Source organism: Calypte anna, chromosome 28 (genome assembly GCF_003957555.1).
Source record: "Calypte anna isolate BGI_N300 chromosome 28, bCalAnn1_v1.p, whole genome shotgun sequence".
Taxonomy (NCBI): domain Eukaryota; kingdom Metazoa; phylum Chordata; class Aves; order Apodiformes; family Trochilidae; genus Calypte; species Calypte anna.
The window spans coordinates 1471268-1492226 of NC_044273.1; the positions used below are offsets into that span (position 1 = coordinate 1471268).

The following is a 20959-nucleotide window of genomic DNA, read 5'->3' on the forward strand; positions in this document are numbered from 1 at the left end:
CATCATCCCTGGAGGGGTTTCAGAGCCCTGGAGATGTGGTGCTGGAAGCCATGGGTTAGTGGTGGCTTTGGGGTAACCACTGGACTTAAAGGTCTTTTCTAAGCAAAATGATTTTGTGACTCTATAAAACATCTCATGTCCTTTTTGTCCACCAAGTAATCAGCCTGTGGCTGCTGAGCTGCCTGTTGAGTCTCCTTTAAGCCAGAAAGAAAGCCATGACCTTGCTTCCCAGCAGCATTCTTAGCCCTGCCCAGCCACTGATGAACATGTCAGACCAATAAATGGAGCTAGAGAAGAGGAATCATCACATCCCTTCTCTGGCTGTCCACCAAAATCTCCTTGCAGGCCACCAAGCTCCACAGGCAGCCCAGGAGGATTCTCCTCTTTCCTTTACCACAGTAGAGGGAATGTTTTCCAACAAAGTACCCAGAGTTCAGGAACCTGAGATCCAGAAACAGCCCAAACTCTGCAAGCAGAAAGGTTGAAAGCTACGGAGCAAAGCTGCCCCTCCTCATCCTCCTTTCCTCACTGTCCTTCACCTGCTCTTGATGCTCCACAACCCCAACCAAGCTGAATCCCCCCTTGCCTGGGTATTGGAGCCTTCCTGATGCACTCCTGATGGATCCAGCTCCTGGGAAGCACAGGACACTGGGCTGATCCATGGAAAAAAAGACCTGGAGGAGCATTAGGAATGATGGAGAGGAGAGGAACTGCCCCGAGCAGCACTGGAGGCCATCAGGAGACTTTCCTACCCCACGAGGAGGAGCTTCTGGGGTTGGTGTCACCATGGGGAATGAGGTGGGCTGCACCCCAGGGAAACCCCCCTGGTATCAGGTCCTTGAGGTCCTCAGGGCACAGCCAGGGCTGCTCCAAGTGGTGAAGATGGTCATGTAGGGAAGAGAAGAGTGCAGGGAGGAAATATTGCCAGTTTTGTCCCCAAAGTGACCGTTCCAGGTTTGCAAAGCAGCACCAGGGACTGCCTGGAGAAACACCCCAGAGGGTCTCTGGTGGGACTTGAGAGAAACATCTCCAGAGAGCAAATTCAAGGAAAGATAACAAGAAAAAGATGAGGAAAAAGGATCAGGACTCAGCTGGAGCAGGGAGGGGTTTGTTCCAGCTGATAAGAGTCTAACATGGACTTGTACTGGGAAAGGAGAGACCCAAGCTGGGAAAGCACAAGTGAGTGGTGCAGGGAACTCAGCAGAAGAGTTACAGGAAAGCAGAGAAAAAAACAGTCTGTCTGCAAGGAAGATAAGGCTGGAGGAAGGGTGGGGGAGAGATTTACGTCATCCCAGTTCCCTGAACTGGAGAGGGGAGGGAGGGGGGGGCAGCAGTGGCTGCACCGGGTGCTGTGCCCAGAGGCAAAATTTGCTTTCCTAATAACATGAGCAAAAGAAATAAAAATATTCCTACTGCTTCCTGCAAACCTGGTCCTGGAGACATCCCAGCAGCACCTCCCACAGTTACAGTGGGACCAGAGAGCAGTGAGGTGGAGACTGAGCCATGGGAGGTTTCCCCCACTCCAGCCCAGCAAACAGCTCTGAGAATCTGAACCACACTTTGCTGCAAGTGAGAGTTGTGTTTGGAAGTTGGACTTGCCTTATGAAACAAGCCATCAAAAAAAAAAAACAACCCAAATTAACCCACTGACCTGTATAAAATATCAAGCTTCCATGAACCAAATGTATTAACAGGGAGAAAAAAGCATTTTTAAAATCAAAACTGCATAATAAACCACAAAGAAAAGCAGTAGGAACAAAAAAACTGCTTTGCTACCCTTGGAAGCAGCTGTTTTGCAGAGGTTTAGGGACAGGCAGATATTAGTAAAGTTGCTACTTTTTACCATGTTTAAAAACACATTTGGGGAAAGCACCAATACCAAGGATGCTGGAACAGAATTTTCTTAGAGCTCCACCACGACAGAAATATGTGAGGACAGAAATATGGGAACAAAGGGTCTGGCTAAACTATTCCAGGGCTGCTGATTCACCAGAGAAATCTTCTTTGGAATCAGTGAGCTCTGCTTTAGCAGAAGTATTAAATGCTTAGAGAAGCACTATGAACAAGTCATGTGTAATGCTCATCAGCTTTTACCACCAGGATCTGTTGGCTTTTGACATCCTGGTAATTTTAGCAACGTCAGAGCCTTGGCCTCAGCACCAGAAATTCCAGCCCAATCTCAGAGTTGAGTCCTCTAACCCCTGGGTTCCTCTCCCTGGGATTAACACGACGTGTGGACAAAAATACATCCTTCCTCTTGACCATGAGCTGACATTTTGTTGGGATTCAGCAGCTGCTCTGACACCTGCCCAAGAGACCCTGGCTGCCTGGCACAGATCCACAGGGATTGCCCAACACCAGGACCATGCCTGATGGGAAACCCCAAAGAAGATGGGAAAGCAAAGCTGAGTTGCAGCAGGGCCTGGAACAGGAGTCTCTGGAAGTGGAGGTGATGTTTTTCTTGAGCCTGTTTAGAAAAACTCAGAGGAGGGGAAATTAATTAGAGGTTAAAATGAGAATATTTTACAAGCAGTTAATAAATGGGAAAGATAAATGAGAGGGGGCAGTGCCATGGCAAAATACACAAAACCAGGTGGCCATGGCAAGGAAATATTTTTGCTGGTGACCTGGGAAAGCCAAGAGGGCAAAGGGGCAGCAGTGGGCTCAGGTCCATGTCTGCCCCATGCTCCCACATCCCTGTGGAGCAGCCAGGGAGAAGAGCACTGCTAAGGGAACACAGGCAAAGCATCCATCCCTCTGGATAATGCCACATCCAGCACAATCCCAGAGGTCTCAACCCATCCAGTTCTGCCTGAAATTCCTGGAGGAAAAAGCACCTTCAGCAGGGAGAGCACTTTGTAAGAGAAAACAGGTTGGTGATGGATTTAGGCAGAGGCTAAAGAGAGGAGATGATGTAGAAGAGAGAACACTGAGGGATATTCAGAGCTGTGCAATCACCTTGGTTCTTCTAGAGGCAGAAAAAAGGCAGGCAAGGTGACCAGCCTAATTTAGGTTTCTAAGGATGCAGAAATTAATTGATTACAAGAGGCATTTCCTTCCCTCCATTGACTCCAAAGAACCAGGTTTGGCTGAGGCACATTTAGGGTGTAAGAAGTCAGGGCAAATAAACTCAAACCTGGCTGAAGAACTGTGTGAACATCTACTTGGGAAAAAAAAACCAAAACCAAAAGCAAGCATCCAGCCAGAAGCTTCATTTCCAAAGGCTGTGCTCCATCTTCCACAGTGCTCTGCATAGCAAAGACACAGATGTTGATCTGAACCCTAGGCAGTAATTCTGCCTTTTCTGTACTTACTGTTATTAGGATGAAGAAGAAACTCCCTGTTCCAGGAAAGGTGTTTGCACTGCAACTTAGGGTTTGAACATTCCACCCCAGTATCAACTGCTGAAGCCTTTCAGGTAACACATAAAACTACTTTAAAAACCTGCCCTCACTCAGCCCCTCTGTCTCACAGCCCAACAGAAGCTTTTTGTGGGTTTGGGGGTTTTTCTGTTTGCTTTTTTTTCAGCTTGCAACCAATTTCTTGGTTAACAAACTGAGAGACCATGGCCAGCCCATGGCTACCAGAGCTGGCTCTGGGCTCAGATAAGTTCCTCACTCCTGGTTCAGAGATCAGGCACACTGGGCAGAGAGTTCCCTATTTTTACATTGAACAGACCATGACATAAATAAGTGGCTGCTTAAAGAAAACAAAAAAACCCAGTTCTATTAACAATTCTCTTTAATCCATGCTGAATGAGGTTGCTGTCTTCTAAAGAAGGCTGCAAAATTTAATTACTGTGTGTTCAGTATCAAAGCCAAGTACCCCAAAGAAGCCCAGGATGAAATGAATCATTTTGCCTCCTGAACAGGGCTACAAGAACACACAGAGGGCATCTGTCCCCTGTCCCTGGACAGTGACAACACAGAGACCACACTGCAACACATATATAACACTGGACTGAAGAGAAAAATTCTGAAGGAATAACAGATATATAACACAGAACTGAAGGAAAAAACTCAGGAAATTCTGGTTGGGGCACTTCCTGACTTGCAAGAACTTTCTGCAGCTCCAACAGAAGGATTTCAGCTCAGCCATGCAGCTTCCCCACAGCCCTTGCCAGGATGTCCCCGCCAGCCCCCAGCCACCTCTCAGCCTCTCTCTAAGCACCCAGAAACAGAAATGTTTTTTTTTCTGGGGCTGATGCCCATTGCCATGGAGATCAGAAGTGCTGAGCAGTGACTACAAACAGCTCAACCCCTGCCCAGGCTGGAGCAGGAGGATGCAGCAAACAGCAAGTGAGGACCAAGAGCAGCAGGTGGCATGTCACCAAATTCTCTTGTGGGCTTCACGGTGGCCAAGTGACAGCAGAGCAGGGCTGGGATAACTGGAGAGCTTTTCACACCTGAGACAGACACTTTATCATCTGCCACAAGGCTCCCACACCACATCACTCCCAGTCTGAGTCCCCATCCCACTCATTTTTGGTTTGACCTCCCAGTTTTATTTGGTGGATGGTGAACCTTTATCTGAACAGCATCCCCACACCAGCATCACCCCTCTGAAAGTTCCAAAACACTCCCCAGCCCCTCCTCCACATAACAAAATAGCAGAGGATTTCTCAGATGAGAAGGCTGAGGGAACAGGGTCATTTTTCAATGAATAAGCAGCCTCTTTCCCCAGCCCTCTTCTCAGAAACAGATAAACCATTTGGGGATGACACTTTCTAAAAGTATTTGGTGAAGAGTTTTGACCCAATCTGGTGTGGGGGACAAGATGACACCAGGCTGCAGACAGAGGTATTAATAGAAAGTGCTAGCAAGCTGGGGAAGCTGTTATCAGCTCCTTCAGAAGGGCTCTGCAATAAGGCAGAGCCTCTGCTAAGAGCTGACAGACTCTGAAAGTGGCCAAGTCCTGTAAGTTGGACTCCAAGTGCCCAAAATGCAAACATCCCATGGTGAAGCACACTCAGAGCCACTTCTTCTGCCAAGCACCCATTCTGCTGGTGCAGAAGCTCAGGGTGCTTGTAACAATGCCCAAGGAAAATGAGAACCTGAACTCCTGAATGCCTTTTCCCAGACTCCAGGCTAGGATGAGGGCATTTTACAGTGCAGTGGGAAGAGCACAACAAGACCAGGGAGTCTTTCCAGCCAGGTGAGGTATTTTGCTGTCCTGGGTGCCCAGTTCACAGTGCCCAACCCAAGCAGCTGAACCACCCTGCACCCAGGAATTTGGGATTTAGGAATTTAGGGATTTAGGGATGGGATTTAGGAAGCCAGGCTGCTCCTCGAGCTGGGGGAACAGTTTGCTGTCAGTGAACTGCAGGCAGGAGGATTGCTCTAGGGCTGGGTGATGCTGGGGAGTTGCCAGCAGGTGAATTTTCATCCAGTGCAACCTCCCAAGGCACTGCCAGCACTTTATTGCTGACTGTTCCCATGGCAGACACAGAAGGCACAGAACAAGGTGAATTATCCCCTTCCCATGTCTCCAGACATGAGAGGTAATAAATAATTCACATCCCAAAGCCACTGACAGCTGCCAGTAGCAGCTTGGGGGCTCTGCTCCTCTCTGAAAACCCCGTGGCATTTCTCCTGAGTTTCAGGCTCTCTGTTACAGCATTTTGTACTGCAGCTCACTCTTGATTTACTCATTCCTCTTTGGAGATGCACACTTCAATTCTGAGGTCAGAAGATGCCCTGGTCCAAGCTGCCCTTGTGTAAAAAGCTTCATTCCAGGCAGCTGCTAAAACCCTCAGGGGCCCCAGACTGCAATGTGAGCACAGCAGAGCACCTAAACAGAATGAAGAGAGCTCTGTGGGACAAAACCTAACCCCAAACCCAGCCAACAGCCCAACCAGAGCCTGGATTGTACCATCCAGCTCTTGGAGGCTGATGGACCCCATCAGGAACCCAGTCCCCTAGGGTCAATGCAAAGAGGAATATGAGGACAGGCTGAGCCATGTCCTGCTTCCTCCTTCAACCTGGGGGAACACAGGAGAGCTCCAGGGCTCCACAGCTCAGCAGGAAGGAGCAAGAGCCAAAGGCCTTGAAGCAAACATCAATATTAGTCAAAGGAGGAGGACAAGGCTTTTATGAGCAGACTCAGCAATGGCCACATCTCACTTTTCAGAGCAGAACATGAGAAGGGAGTCACACACATGAGAGCTGCACTAATGCAGTGCATGATGAGATGAAACTAACAGAAAAAACCCAGTATTTCCAAGAGCTTCACAGGCATTAAAGTGTATCTACACATGCAGTATTTTCTGTAGTTCTGTAGCATTGGGGAGGAGGAGGGGGACACTTAAACAGGTAAGAGCTGCCCCAAACATTGTAATTGCACTTTTGCCACTACATCACTTGGTCTGATAAGAGACTTGAGCTCTGTAACCAAACTGCTCTGAAGTACTGTGAGGAGGAGACAGCCAGACCCACAAAGACAAACGGGCAAACCAGTCATTTTCTGTCAAATGGTAAGGAAACAGAAGGGAAGCAGGAAGAAAGCAGTACCTCTGTCAAAGGCCTCGGTCTTCTCTCTACAACAAATTCTGTGTGGCAGAGCTCACAGTAACTTGTGTTGGAGGAGGATAACCATTTCTCCAGGCAGCTCTTGTGCACGGTGCCCAGGGTTCCTGTGCAGTCACAAGGGGAAAGCAATCCCTCCCCATTTCCACCTTCGTGACAGATTCGACAGATGGGGCCATCACTAAAGAGACAGAAAACAGAATGAAGTCACAATCAGAGCAGCAGAATGACAACAACCACAGCAGGGAACAGGGGCTCATCCCACCAAACCCTGGCAGGGCACACACCCAGCATGCTGGGCTAACTCTGACTCCCCAAAGCAGCAAGAAACCAGTCTCAGGGGAGCACAGAGGTGCCTTGAACATTTTAGGTCAGGAAGATCTTCAGGTTGTGTTGATGAATCATAGAATTGGCTGGGTTGGAAGGGACCGCAGAGACCATCAACTCCATCCCTTGAACCACTCCTGCTGCAGTTCCCAGCCCATGGCACTCAGTGCCACATCCAGGCTCTTTGGAAAGATCTCCAGACACGGAGAATCCACTACTTCCCTGGGCAGCCCATTCCAATGCCTGATCACCCTTTCCAGAAAGAAATTCTTTCTCATCTCCAACCTAAACCTCCCCTGGCACAACTTGAGACCCTGCCCTCTTGTCTTGCTGAGAGTTGCCTGGGAAAAGAGCCCAACCCCCCCCCTGGCTCCAACCTCCTTTCAGGGAGTTGGAGAGAGTGATGAGGTCTCCCCTGAGCCTCCTCTTCTCCAGCCTCAACACCCCCAGCTCCCTCAGCCCTTCCTCACAGGAATTCTGCTGGATCCCTTCACAGCCTCCTTGCTCTTCTCTGGACCTGCTCCAGCACCTCAATCTCCTTCCTGAGCTGAGGGGCCCAGAACTGGACACAGGACTCAAGCTGGGGCTGAGCACCACAATATCCAAGCAGAGCAGCCCAGCCAGCTGAGGGACAGCACTGGGGGTGTCCCAGTCTCCAGCTCTGCTCACAGTGGGCAGAGAGGCTGACACTGGAGCCAGAACCGACCCTGAAGTGCTGATGCAAACCCAGAAGCCCAAAGTGAACTGGATGGTCCATGGATGAGCCACCTGGAGCTACTCAAGAGGTATAGAATGTATCAGGTCACCTGTCCAGGATAGGTGATAGCTGATGTAGTTTGCCTGGACTGCATGAAAGCTGCAGTAGGGTCTCTGAAATAAAGATGTTCCTTTCTCACCCTCCCTCTCACACCCAAATCTTTGCAGCTGTGGATGGAAGACAATGTTTGGTGAGTGCAAAAATGGTTGGAAGGTGGGAAAGAAGTGGGATACCAGCAAGTGGCTCATTTTCATGGTCCAGAGTGGGTTGCCCTGCACTGGGCCTCTGCCCAGCATTTTATTCCTTAATGGTGAACACTGAATTGCTAAGAATGAACATCAGTGACAAGAACCATTTGAGGTTTCCCAGGGAGCCTAAGACATTCTTGTGAGGGGGCTGACAGATGTGACACAGGGCTTCTAGGAGATATTTGTATACCAACTGGGATGCCCTGGGACCTCAAATGGCACCAGATACCTGAGTTTAGGGAACTGGATGTTACTGGAAATGACTGCAGCCTAAAATAATGGTCACAGCTCAGTGTGTGGTGATGCAGATGAAAGAAATTGCCCAGGATTTACAAACATGTTTCATGGGTTGGGAGGAGGAGGGAATCTTGGGCATGGGCAAGGCAGCAGGGAACTAACACTGGGGAACCATGAGGAACAGAACAGAGTCACTGCAAAGGTCCCTGGTGTGAAAACCGGAGTTGTGGTCCCTGAAGCTCTAAAAGGAGCAAGAGGTGGAGGGAAGGGCAGTGCAGGTGATCAGAAGGGTGGATGTGGTTCTGTCTGAGCTTAGAACAAACACTTTGCAATCCTCAAAAGCAACAGAGCTCCTTCCATTGCTTTGCACGACCAGACCAAACAGAAAGCAAGAAATGGAAACAGCACAAGGAAAAGGAGGGTACTGGGGAAAAACGGTGGTGGGACATGAAAGGAAGAGAAGAGCCACCAAAAAGTGCATTAGCAGCTCACTAAAGGAGAAACAAGACTCCTCTCCTGCTGTACCACAGACCTCTGCCATTTTCAACTCAACATTTAGCAGGTTTCAGCCACATTGAGCTTTATAATCATATTTAGGGCTGTGAGGCTGTGTACACCCACTGGACCATCCCCTTCTCTCTAACAAGCATCACTGGTTTATCACTGAGCTTTATTCTCTCCTCCTTTTCAGGTGCCTTCTTTTTGCCATACTGCTCAGTTCTGTATCAGAACACCAAAATTACAGTCACACAGCTTAATGACAGGAACAGACAAAAAAAAACCCAAGACTCCAATGCTCTCACACATTTTTTCTTTCCTAAGAAAAGCATCTGCAAGCTATTTCAGCCCTTCTCTTCCTGTTTGAAAGGTTTTCTTTAATATAACCTTGGCTATCAATAAACAATCCAGAAGGAAAAAAAATTGCTGACAGTGCAAGAAAAAAGAAAAATTCTTATCAGACTCCATTTTCCTTCCTTCCCATCTGGAGGGGGAGGGAGCCAGGTCACACTCCCACACAATACACCCTCAAACACAGTTTTCCAGCAGAATGGAGAGACTGTAAAACCTTCCAGTACAGTCACACTGCTCTGGGCTTCACTTTGGTAACTGCTGGTGACAAGGAGGAGACTGAAACTCATCAGCACCAAAATGATTGAACTGGTGTCCCATGAACACACAAGGAATCTTGTTGGGGTTTTATTAACCTGTAATTCCTCAGGCAATATTTTTATCCCAGGTTTTAAGGGGTTGTACAACTTCTTGTCAGAGAGCAAGCTCAGTTCTTGCATTTTTATTGATGGGCTCCAGGTTTGCTAGATGCAGTGATTATGTTTTTCTCACTTCTCATCAAGCTTTCCTCCTCCATGTTTGCAGTCACCACTTTCACACCTCATCAACATTTGGCCAAATTCATTGAAAAAAGAAATAATAACAGCTGTTGAGGCAGGAATTGAACACAAAATGAGCCTGACTCACTGGCTGGACTGAACAGTGCTGCCAAGTGTCCTCTGCTTGGGGAGCTGCTCAAAGCACAGGATGAGAACTCACATAAGGAAGAGTTTGAGCAAGTGAAGCTGTCACAAGTCCCCTTGGGAGCTGGAGATTGCTGCAGGACAAGCACCTTCCCCTCCCTGGGGCTGCAAATCCACTCCACCAGCAGCACAATGCCCAGGCTACCACGGGCTCCCAGCTCCACCAGTGCCCAGCAAGGACTGGGCAGGGGCTGCCCCTGCTGTGGGATGGGGGAGATGAACCAACCAAGAGCACGTGATGGGCAGAGTTCCCACAAAGAAAAGGAGAGTTGGGATGATTCCAAGGGGATGAGGTTCAACACAACAACCCCATGGGGAGCTCCAGGCTGGGGACAGAGTGGCAGAAAGGGACCTGGGAGTCTGGATTGCCAGGAAGCTGAACAGGAGCCAGCAGTGTGCCCAGGTGGCCAAGAAGGCCAACGGCATCCTGGGCTGGCTCAGGAACAGCGTGGCCAGCAGGTCCAGGGAAGGGATTCTGCCCCTGTGCTCAGCCCTGGTGAGGCCACATCTTGAGTCCTGTGTCCAGTTCTGGGCCCCTCAGCTCAGGAAGGAGATTGAGGTGCTGGAGCAGGTCCAAAGGAGGCAACCAGGCTGGTGAAGGGACTTAAGCACATATCCTATGAAGAGAGGCTGAGGGAGCTGGGGGTGTTGAGGCTGGAGAAGAGGAGGCTCAGGGGAGACCTCATCGCTCTCCCCAACTCCCTGAAAGGAGGCTGGAGCCAGGGGGGGTCAAGCTCTGCTCCATCAGTCAGACAAGAGGCTTAAGCTCTGCCAGGGGAGGGTTAGGTTGGATATCAGGAAAAAATTCTTCACAGAGAGGGTGATCAGGCATTGGAATGGGCAGCCCAGGAAGGGGGTGGATTCTCCATCCCTGGAGGTTTTTAAGAAGAGACTGGATGTGGCACTGAGTGCCATGGGTTGGGAACCACGGGGGGAGTGGATCAAGGGTTGGAGTTGCTGATCCCAGAGCTCCTTTCCAACCCAGAAAGAGAACAGAAGCCTGGGAAGTGTCTGGATAACAGGGGCTCACACCCCACACATTCAGACACCCAAAACACTCACCCTGGGGGATGCCTGCCTCTACTCACCGAGTCACAAAAAAAAGAAGAGGGGGGAAAAAAGAAAAGCCAAAACACACAAAAAAGCCATCCCAAACCCATCCCCTGAAGCAGCCTCACCTCTGGGCACCCAGTGCCTTGATGACAGTGGAGAGGAGACGTCCATCCTTGGCAGTGACCTGGGTGATGTACTGCGGGCGCCCGATGTCTGAGTCCTCCACTGACTTGGAGAGGGCAGCACTGCCCGGGCAGTCACAGAGGGAGCCAGGGAGGTGACAGCAGTCCCCTGTAGTCATGGCAGCTCCAGGACCCTCTGCCCAGGGACCTGAGGGGACAGCACCTTGTGAGAGCCCAGCACCCCAGAGCCTCCTCACCCCCCTGCTCCAGGCACCCCAGAGACACAGCAGCCATGGGGCTCCCCAGCCCTCTGTCCCCTTTCAGAGGCTTTTGGAGGCTTCCTTACCATGAAACTAAGGATCCAAGTGTCCTATTTCCATAATTTAGCATCAGAATTGCAAATTTGCCTTTCATGGAGAGAATTCCTGGAACACACCCCCTAACCTGATGAAGCTTCTCAAACCTAACAAGAGGATGCAGAGATGGGGAAGGCAACCCCAAGCCCCAAGCCCTAAGCCCCATGGGCCAGGGACTTTCTGCCCTGAACACCTCTGTTCATACCCTCTGGAAAAGCTGCAAAGTTTTCCCTGAACACAGCACTTAAACCCCTTTGTGCAGCTCAGTTCAGGGAAGGTTCCTCTGTGTCCAGGTGGTTTCTGAGCCCTTTTCAAGCCTCTCCAACCAACCCCAAAAGCTTTTCCCAGCCCACCTTTGATTTTCCACTTTCAAACTTTTGTTAGACAAACATCCACACTTTCCTTTCTATATTCCATGTGGAATATCCCAACCAATATACAAATATCCCAGCAGTGAACATGCAAGTGTTAACCACAACCACTGATAACCCTTCCAGAGCTCCTTCCTTCCCCTTTTAACAGATGATCACAACTTTCCTAACAGCCACATGCAGCCAGCAAAGCCCAGCATCCCATTTTGAGCACCTCTGTGATTTACCCAGCAAAGAGAGCACAAGGAACAAGAAGAAAATGCAAAAAGTGGGGAGAAGATGCTGAAAACTCCAATGGGAGCAGCCAGGAGGTGGCTGGAGGAGCCACATGCAGACAGAGAGCTCTCTGCCATGTTCCTCCCTGGCAAGGCCATCCCAGCCCCTTGCAGACTCAGAAAAATCCCATTTTCTCCAGTTTCCTTTAGCCTGGTCCCTAAGAGGCAGCTGTGCAGAAATAAAGAGCTGGGGTTACAATTAGTCACAAGTTGAACGTAAGCCAAAAACATCCTACTGCTGGTAATGACCAAAATCCTTGTGTCTGTAAACAGGACTGCCTTATGTAAGGCATACACAGAAATCCCTGAGCACCAGGACTGCTGGGATCATCACTGGAATGGGGTCTCATCCTGGTGGCTGGATTTCAAGAGGGAAACAAACCCAAAGAAGTTTAAAGCCATAAAAGGCTCAAGTGCCTGAAGGAATTAAAAAACCAAAACAAACACAAAAAAAACCCCCCAAACCAAACAAAAATAACTCCAAGCCTCCTCTTTACTGAAGAAGAAATATGAAAATAATTAGGTTTGTTTAATTTAGGGGAGGACTTGGGGGAGGAATCTTCTATCTGCATCTCCTGGAGGCAGAAGCAGGCAAAGAGCCTTCACCATCCCATCCAAGGGAATGCTTTTTTGTTTCAGGATTTCTGTGCACACCAGGAGTCAGACATTCCCATGAAACTGCAGTTTCGTCAGGCTCAGCTAAGCCTAAATCAAACTAAAATAGCTAAAGAAAATATGGGCTTGTTCCTGGTTGGAGGCTTGGCCAGACTGCAGGAGAAGAAAACAAAAAATCCAGGATGAGAACAGGATTGTCAAAGCCTTGAAAACACTGATGGGAGTGAGCACAAGTGTTCCCTCATGGCTTGGGCATTCAAACAACCCTCACACAACCATGGGCTTCTTCAAGGACAGCTACTTTCCTGGTGAAAGTGTTCATAGGGAGAGAACATTTCACTGGTGCTTCCCCACCAGGTGCCAAACTTCGTGGCACACCCTCAAGTCACCAAATATTTTCTACTTTCCAGGAGAGAAGTTTCTAATCTGGTTCATAAAGCTGTAATCCTTCCTCTGCATCTGAACAAGACCAGGCTTGAGCTTCTGGGCAGGTCAATCCCCATCAAAACAAATGGGAACCTTTCCATCAACTTCAAAATCAGCATTGCCTTGACTCAGCTTCTCTCTCTCTCTCTCTCCATCTTTGCAAGGACCACACAGCCTTAGAGCCACTTCTCTTATTATAGCTTTTTCTTTAAAAAAAAAAAAAGGAGAGCAAGCTCTCCAACTTTAAGGAGCAAAAAAATAAGATGATAAATGCTACTGCAATGATTTAAGTCAGCTGTTTTGTAAGTTAGGGAGTTCTTTCAATTTAAAAAACCTCTGAATGAACCAGGCAGGAAAAGAAGATCCATGCTTTTAATAAAAAGGTCGAGTCCATTTGTTCAGCCAAAAACATTGTTTATTTTTAAGTCCAGGGGAAAAAGGTCCATTTTGTGTATTGGAATAAAACTGCCCTTGCTCCCTGTGTCCTGGGAGTATTTATCCTGTAAAAAGCAGCTCTTTGTACTCCACATCTGACAGATCTGACAGCCCAGGTCCTTGCTCAACTCCAGGCTGAAAGGGAACTGTCACCTTTCTGTCCCCCCAGAAATGGGGGGGTTTCTACACATTTGGTGTTTCCATCCCAGGGTGGAACCTCAAGTCACTGCTCTAACATCTGCCTCATGCCATTCAGCAAGTCCAAAGAAAAAGCAGCAAGATTGCTGTGGCTGCAGTGAGGAAGGAACTGGAATCCAAAGATAACATCTGCACTGCACTCCAGCTCCAATTTCAGACCCAGCTGAACATCAACCACAGTGTCAAGCCAAGCCAGTCCCTTCCCTGGCTCCCTGAAGGTTCAGCTCAGCAGCACAGAGCCCACCCAACCCCCAAATTACTGCAAAAACACCAAAAACTCGGAGGCAGAATCAAGACCCAAACAGCTGGTTCCAACCACACATTGTGTTTTTCCAGGCAGCTGTGATTTCTGAGCCTGTTCCTTGGGGATGCATTTCTTGTTCTTGTTAAAAAAAAAACAAAACAAGTCTCTGAGACATCTGGTTTATTATCAATATCCCCTCAGTGAGGAGCAAATAAAGCAGAAGTCTCTTCTCAGCAACATTTTGTAACCTCAGATCCAGCAGAGAAAGGCCCAAGTTTGTAGAGATTAACTGAAGAAAACCAAACCCTCTTTGTGGAAAGATGGCTCAGAAAAGCCAGTTCTGCACCAGGACTCCAAAACTCCAACACCTGAACCTTTCCTTGGGGAGCAGCTGGTGCAAACCATGGCAGCAAAACATCCCCCTTGGCAGTCTGCAGGCTTTGCAAGGAGCTCCCTGATCCAGGCTGGATCATCCAGAAGGCAGCAGGGTTTCAAAACTCCCTTAAAGGACTGAAGAGCTCAACGAACTGCAGAGATGGGGCTGGGCCATTGCTCTCCATCCAGAAGGAAAATGGAGGAACTAAAGGGTCCCTCCATCCAGAAGATACATCCAGAAGGAACAGGCAGGACATCAGGAACTAAAAGGTCCCTCCATCCTGAAGACACATCCAGAAGGAACAGGCAGGACATCAGGAACTAAAAGGTCCCTCCATCCAGAAGATACATCCAGAAGGAACAGGCAGGACATCAGGAACTAAAAGGTCCCTCCATCCTGAAGACACATCCAGAAGGAACAGGCAGGACATCAGGAACTAAAGGGTCCCCCAACTCCATTCTGCATACTCAGACTTTGCAATCTGATAATTTTTTTTCTACCAGCCAGGGAAACCATCATGGGGCAGATGAATCCCTTGATCAAAGCCACGGTCAAGGCACCAACAGGCAAGGCCAAGGCCACCTGAGCACAGCCAAGGGGAATTGTTGGATGCAGATCCTGGCTCCCCTGGGGGCTATTTCCATGCTGAGTATCCTCAGAACCATCTGGAGGCTTCCACAAGATCCAGGGCAAACTGGGATTAGAACCAGCTCCACCTTCTTCTCAGATTAGCTTCCCTGGAACACATCCACCAAGGAAAACCAGCACCTCCTGGCTCAGTCTGTTCCTCCCACTCAGGACCCCACTTCCCTGACTATTGGAACTGGCAGACTGTGTAGCAAACACAACCCACCCATTGGTACAGAAGTCCCTTTGCTGTTTTCTTTTGCACTCTTGGTTTGGTTGTGGGTTTGGTTGTTGTTGGGTTGGTTTTTTTTCATTCAGCAAAGCAAAACAAAACCAAAAAAACCCAAACCAAACCACACCAAAACACGAGGATTTTCCCGTAGCTGTAGCATGTACAGCACATCAATCAGTCAGTCCCTCAAAGGGCATCACTCCAAAGGATGTAAAACATCATTTCAGGACTGGGAATCCCTTGCCAGAAAGGACTTGCTTTCTCCTCAGTGTTCTCCCTGCTTTATAAAGCACCATTTACCCCGTTACACAAAGAATAATGATGCTCTGCTTGGAGAGAAACTGGAGCTGGAACAAAGTGCCTGCCTCCCACTTCTCAGAGCAGCTTGCTGATCTCTGAACAGATTTCCTTGGATCTGGAACGCAACTTCCCTGTTTGTATTTTCCAATCTTGCTATTTGACTGCACAAATCTCTTCAGGAGGCTCAGTTTTCCAAGAGCTTCCCAGCAAGGGCACCACCCCAGCCACTCATCTGCACCTGAAGAGCTCCAAAGGGGCAGCAACTCAGAGCATCTTCCTTCTCCATGGGCAGCCAAGAAGTGGGAAGAGCTGATCCCAGCTGATTTCACCCTGATCTCCCACTCCTCACCACTACAAATGCCTTCCTCAACCCTCAATGGAAACTTCACTATTGATGTCAGTGCTGCAGAATTCTCATCTCTCTCTCCCTTTCCCACATAGGTCTCCAGTGTTCTGCTCAGGCCACATTTCTCCTTTTGCTGGAGATACAGGTCTCAAATATTTTGTCTACAGTGAAGTAGAAGTCTGCAGGACAAGAAAAACTGGGAGGAAATAAAGGTTGACGACAGCCCAGAATTGTAATTTATTTTTCAAACCCAAACAAACCCAAACTCTCTTTCAGAGAGAGAACTAAAACTCTTAAAACCTCCAAGAAAGAAACAGGTGTTATAGCCAAGACTGCAAGAGTTTGGTGCATCCCCCAATTTGCAGAGAAATGCCTAAAAACCAGCTTTGATTTGTTTGCACTTCCATTTGCCAAGCCAGCTCTGCTCCTTGCCCCTTCTTCCCTTTTGCAGGAGAATGTTTCCTTCAGTCTATCACAGATTTCATGATAAAAATCACAAGAGCAGTTACAGCACTCCTGCCCTTCAGGTTAACCAATCATCATCATCATCATCATCATCATCATCATCATCATCACCCTGTGTTAGAGCAGGAATTGGAAAGTTTAGTTAGAACTGCCACATAAAATCTGGAAGAAACCTCACAGATGCCTATTTTGATTGAAAATGGGGACAAATCATGAGTTCCAAACTCTACTGCTCATCCCAGAGAGGTTTAGGGCAGGGAATGCATTTGCAGGGCTGCACAGCTCCCTCCTGGGCATTCCTTGAGGATAAACCAGGAATCCCTGCCCTCAGACACTGCTGGTCCATGCCTTCAGGACTCTGCCATCCCACATCCCACCACTGGGTTCTGCTTTGGGTTCTCACAACCTGTAACCATCACTGCCACTTTCCACCAAGAAATAAAAAACAAAAAACCTCCTCAAACCAACCCCTCAGAAGCCCGATAGCCACTTCCCAGCTTTTCCACAGGAGGATGCAGAGCCAAGCAGAGTCCCAAGGGCTCAGTGAGTGGGTAACCACCTCTCCCAGCAGAGCTGCTCCAGTTGCTGTGATGCTGAGGAGTTCAGGCAGAGCTGGTCCAGACCTGGCCCAAAGCTGAGAGAGGGAATGTGCAGAATCCTCCCCAGGAAGAGAAAGAGACCAGAGCTGGAGAGGTGGCAAACTGCAGGGTGTTAACTGTCTCAGTAAGCCACAAAGTTTTTTAGCAGCAGAGGAAGATATTTTACACAAATTTCATGGAAACTCCTTGCCAGCCCTTCACACTGATGAGGTGCTCACCCAGAAGGGAGCCAGGGCTTTATTTCTCTTTTCCATCCCTGAGACTCTGTGCCCAGTTTTTCCTAACCCAGAAGTGGTCACTTTGTTCTCCAGGGGACACAGAGAGCATTTCTCTCTTGTGGAAAGGGTTGGAGATGGGATGATGCAGAGGCACAAGGTAACCAAAGTCAGACATGGGGGGAGCAGAAAGGAGAGACCAGTGGTGAACTTCAGTCTAGAGGAGAGAGGGAACAGTTTAGAAAAAGGGAATTCTGCAATCCTCAAGTATCCAAAGCTGGGTCAAAGTCAAATGGAGAAAAAATAAACTCATCCTGCAGTTTACAGTTCAAGATGCCTGATTCCTACCTTCATCTTCTTGGAAATGGCTCAGTAGTTTGTAGTGTAAAAAGCCAAGATGTTTTAAATAGTAGTGAAAGAAGCCTCTAAATGTAAATATTACTTCTCAGTGGTTCTTCAGGCAGATACAAACTCAGATATTAACTGAACCTCAGAGCCCCAACTTCTCCAGCCTGGGCTGGATGAATTTTGGTCATGCTGCTTCAAGGACTCCCAGGGAATCATCGTGTCCTGCACTTGGCTGATCCAGGGCAGTACCAAAAACCTGGAATAGGAAAGACCTTCTCCAGCATCTGTTAAGGCAAGAATTCTCTTGGAAGTGTTTACAATTAGTACTTTTGTCATCCTGCTCATCTGCATGGGCTCCTTGGCATCCAGCACGGGGTGACCTCACTCCACAGACTCAGTGCAATTGCACAGAAAAAGGGGAAAAAAAAAAAGGAGGCAGTCAAATACATCAGAAACAAGAAACCATTACTTTCAATGCTTTTTTTTTTTTGCTTTTTTTTCCCCTGTTTTCACTTAGACTGCCAGTGGTGTTAATTAGCTAACCACACACACACACCCCAGGTTTTACAGCTGCTATTTAAGGTCCCTGGCACACACATGAAGCTCACACTTGGCTGTTTCCTGGGCCATTCCTGGCAAAGTTAAAACTTCCTTAGCTGTGGAGCTGCCTGCACCACTCCACTGGGCATGCCTGCAGGCAGACCTTGTGTCCCCAGCTGCAGTAATTAAATTCACTCTTACAGTGCACATGACAAAGGGTTTTTCAGCCTTCAAGCCTCTGCCATCCCATCCCAGTTCCAAATGCACCTGGAAAAGCTTCCAGGACTCTTCCAGTCCTCCAAACCCCCTCCCTGCAGCTGTCTCCATTATCCTTTGGAGATGTACAGAACTATTCAAACACTTGGGCCTTGGAAAGACATCCAGCTGCTAAAAGGATTATTCTGGGCATCTGGGAGCTTGGCAGCTGAGCAGGGCTGGGTGGGTAAAAGGGTGGCCATGGGCACTGGAGTCACTGTCACTGCAGCACCACCCACATGCTTGACAAGAAAAAGGTTGAAAAAGCACTAAAAGCCACATTAGAAGGGAAAGAGAGAGAAAGAAATGCTTGATGGAAAAGAGAAAGCAAGAAAAGAATGAGTCCTTAGGAAAACAAGGGCTCAAGGGAAGGGAACTCAAGTCCAAGGGAAAACAAGGAGGGTTTCCCTGAGCAGGAGCAGATGAAAGGCACATCAGGGCAGGGCAGCCTCAACTCCAGACACTGCAGAGACACTGTAAGCCTGACAAAAAAACAGAGCTGGCCTGGCTAACCCTGACACTCCTCCTCAGCCAGCACCAACACTGACTTCAGAGACACCCAACCTGTCTGCTTGTCACACCTGAGCTCCTCATGGGCTCCTCCAGGAGGAGAAGTAACCCAACCAAGAGTTACCTCTTTCTGATGGAGTTCTGACCCCTTCCTTCTGCCTATTAATAGCTTCTTCAGTCTCCAGAACTTCTGGATAAATTAGCATAAAGCAAAACTTAGAATCCAATATTTAAGTATAAAAAACCAGGCTTGTTTTTGAAAGAAAGGGTTAAATTTTTTTCCCTACTGAAGTCAGGAGAAGTTTTGTCTCAATTAGATGCAGTCAGTCTCAGGCCTGGGATTTGGTGCTGGGATTCCTACCTGGTTCCTCACCACCAGAAAGTCTGATATTCAGAAAGTCTGAATGTGCAGACAATAAGGACACTCATGATCAATGCCAGCTGCATCTTTTTCCTGTTGTTTATCAATAAAGGGCCAAACTATGAGTTTATTCCTTAGGGCAGGAGCATCACCCCATGTTTAGGTGACCACCATTCCTGTGGGTAGTGAGAGCACAGGGGGAAGCCAGAAGTCCCCAAGCCCATCGTGTGGCTTCCCAGTTTGTAATCTTGGTTTTGGGGAGAAAAAGCTCATAGGACAGAGGCAAAGGTTTGAGACTGAGAGAAAAGCCCCTCAGAGGTTTGTCCCTTTGAGCACTTTGTGTGGCCGGCAGCTGCCTCAAGAAAACTTCAGTCTAGAGGAGAGGGGGGAACAGTTTGGAAAAGGGAAACTTTGCAATATTCCAACTATCCAGGTCCAGGTTTAAGAGATGTCACTCCCAAACTCTGTGCCCAGGCACAGGAAGACAGCTGGGGTTCAACACAGGACCCTGGCAACTTCTTCAGCCCTGCTGGGACATGGAGTGGGAAATCCCTCGGGAAATCTCTGTAACCAACTCCCCACGCAGGGCACTCCGTGACACCCCACGCAGAGCTCAAAAAGAAATTCATCAGAACGAGGGCTCCAAAGGAGAAGAAAACCCCTAGGAATCCCCTTCCCCCCCAACCTTACACCTTTAGAAATAAAACCCCAGGAACAGAATAAATTAAAAACCCCAAAACGCTGCTCCAGACCTCCGACATTTCCTTCTCCCTTCCCGGGGGATGTTCCCGCACAACCCCCGCGTTCCCCGGGGCACGGCCGGGATCTTCCCCCCGCAGCTCTGCCCTCAGCCGCCACCGGAGGCCCCGCAGCGCTGGAGGCAGAACCGGGAGCGCAGCCCGGGACCCGCGGGACCCAGCGCCGGCTCCGCTGCTCCCGCGGGAAAGGCCCCGGAGCTCCCGGGAGCCGCTGCGGGAAGCGGGGCCAGGCCCCGCCGAGACCCTGCGGCCCGGGCTGGGGGGAGGCTGCCAGACCCCTGTGGTGGGGACCATCCCGGGGCGGGCTCGGAGCACCGGGGCCGCGCCTCCGGGACAACCGGATCGCGGCCCGCCCGGGACGCCGCTGCCGCAACCCCGCACCGCAGTGGGGAAATCGGTCCCGGTGGGGAGTGGCCACTGCCCGGGCTGTCAGGTTCGGTACCGCCCGGTACCGCCCCGTCCCGTCCCGTCCCACCCCCCCTCCCTCGGTACCTGCGGTCCCGGCGCCCCCGGACCCTCAGCGCGGCGCGCGCCGCCCCATCGCCGGCTCCTGCGGCGGCCCAAGCCCCGCCCCCCGCCCCCGCCCGCCCCCAGCGGCCTCGCCAACGCCGCAGCCAATCCCCGCGCCGCACCGCGAGGAAGCCGGAACCGCCTCAGCCAATGGGATGCGCGGAACCCGGACGGCGTCACAATGCGACCCCGCTGGCAACAGCCGCTCGGCCAATGGCGTCGCCGCATGGAGGCGGAGCCCCGCCCCCTCGGCACCGCCTTCCGGGACCCGGCGGGCAACGAGACCGGAGCCGACCCGGAGGGCAAAGGAGCGGAGCCGGAGGGGAGCGGAGGGACCCGACCCGGCGGGGAACGGAGCGGAGCCGGCGGGGAACGGGAGCGGAACCGACCCGGCGGGGAACGGAGCGGCCCCGGTGCTGCCCCCGCCCCTCGGGCATCCCCGCAGCCCGCGCCCTCCCCCCGAGCCCCCAGAGCCGCTTCTCGGGAGGGCTCCGCAGCGCTGAGCGGCGGCTGCCCCGGGCAGGGACGGCTACGGGGCACCGGGAGCCTCCGGAGGGGCCTCCCAGAGGGGGCTGAGCCGCTCCCCGGCAGCTCCCGCGGGTTGAACGAGCTCCGGGCCGCCCCTCCCCGGCCCCGGCAGCAACCGCAGCGCTTGGGCTCGGGAGCGGGGAGGTACCGGGTCCCGAATTCTCGTCCCAACTTGTGCCGCAGTTGTGTTCGGAACAGAACCGGAGAGACACGGGAGGGTTTGGCAATCGCTTCATCCACGGTACAGCACGAACCATGCACAGAACCCG

The 20959-nt window shown here is 50.2% G+C and overlaps 1 protein-coding gene across 1 annotated transcript in view; it reads right to left on the bottom strand.

Moving 5' to 3' along the window:
* MARCHF2 (membrane associated ring-CH-type finger 2) overlaps nucleotides 1-20226 on the bottom strand; it is a 28582-nt gene extending 8356 nt beyond the window's left edge. Inside the window, exons 1-3 of the mRNA XM_030466362.1 lie at nucleotides 20145-20226; nucleotides 10804-11008; nucleotides 6510-6705 (exon numbers count right to left, since the gene is read on the bottom strand). Of these exons, the coding sequence (XP_030322222.1) occupies nucleotides 6510-6705; nucleotides 10804-10979 (372 nt within the window). The 5' untranslated portion in view covers nucleotides 10980-11008; nucleotides 20145-20226. The remainder of the gene's footprint in view (nucleotides 1-6509; nucleotides 6706-10803; nucleotides 11009-20144) is intronic.
* Between the last annotated feature and the right edge of the window lie 733 nt (nucleotides 20227-20959).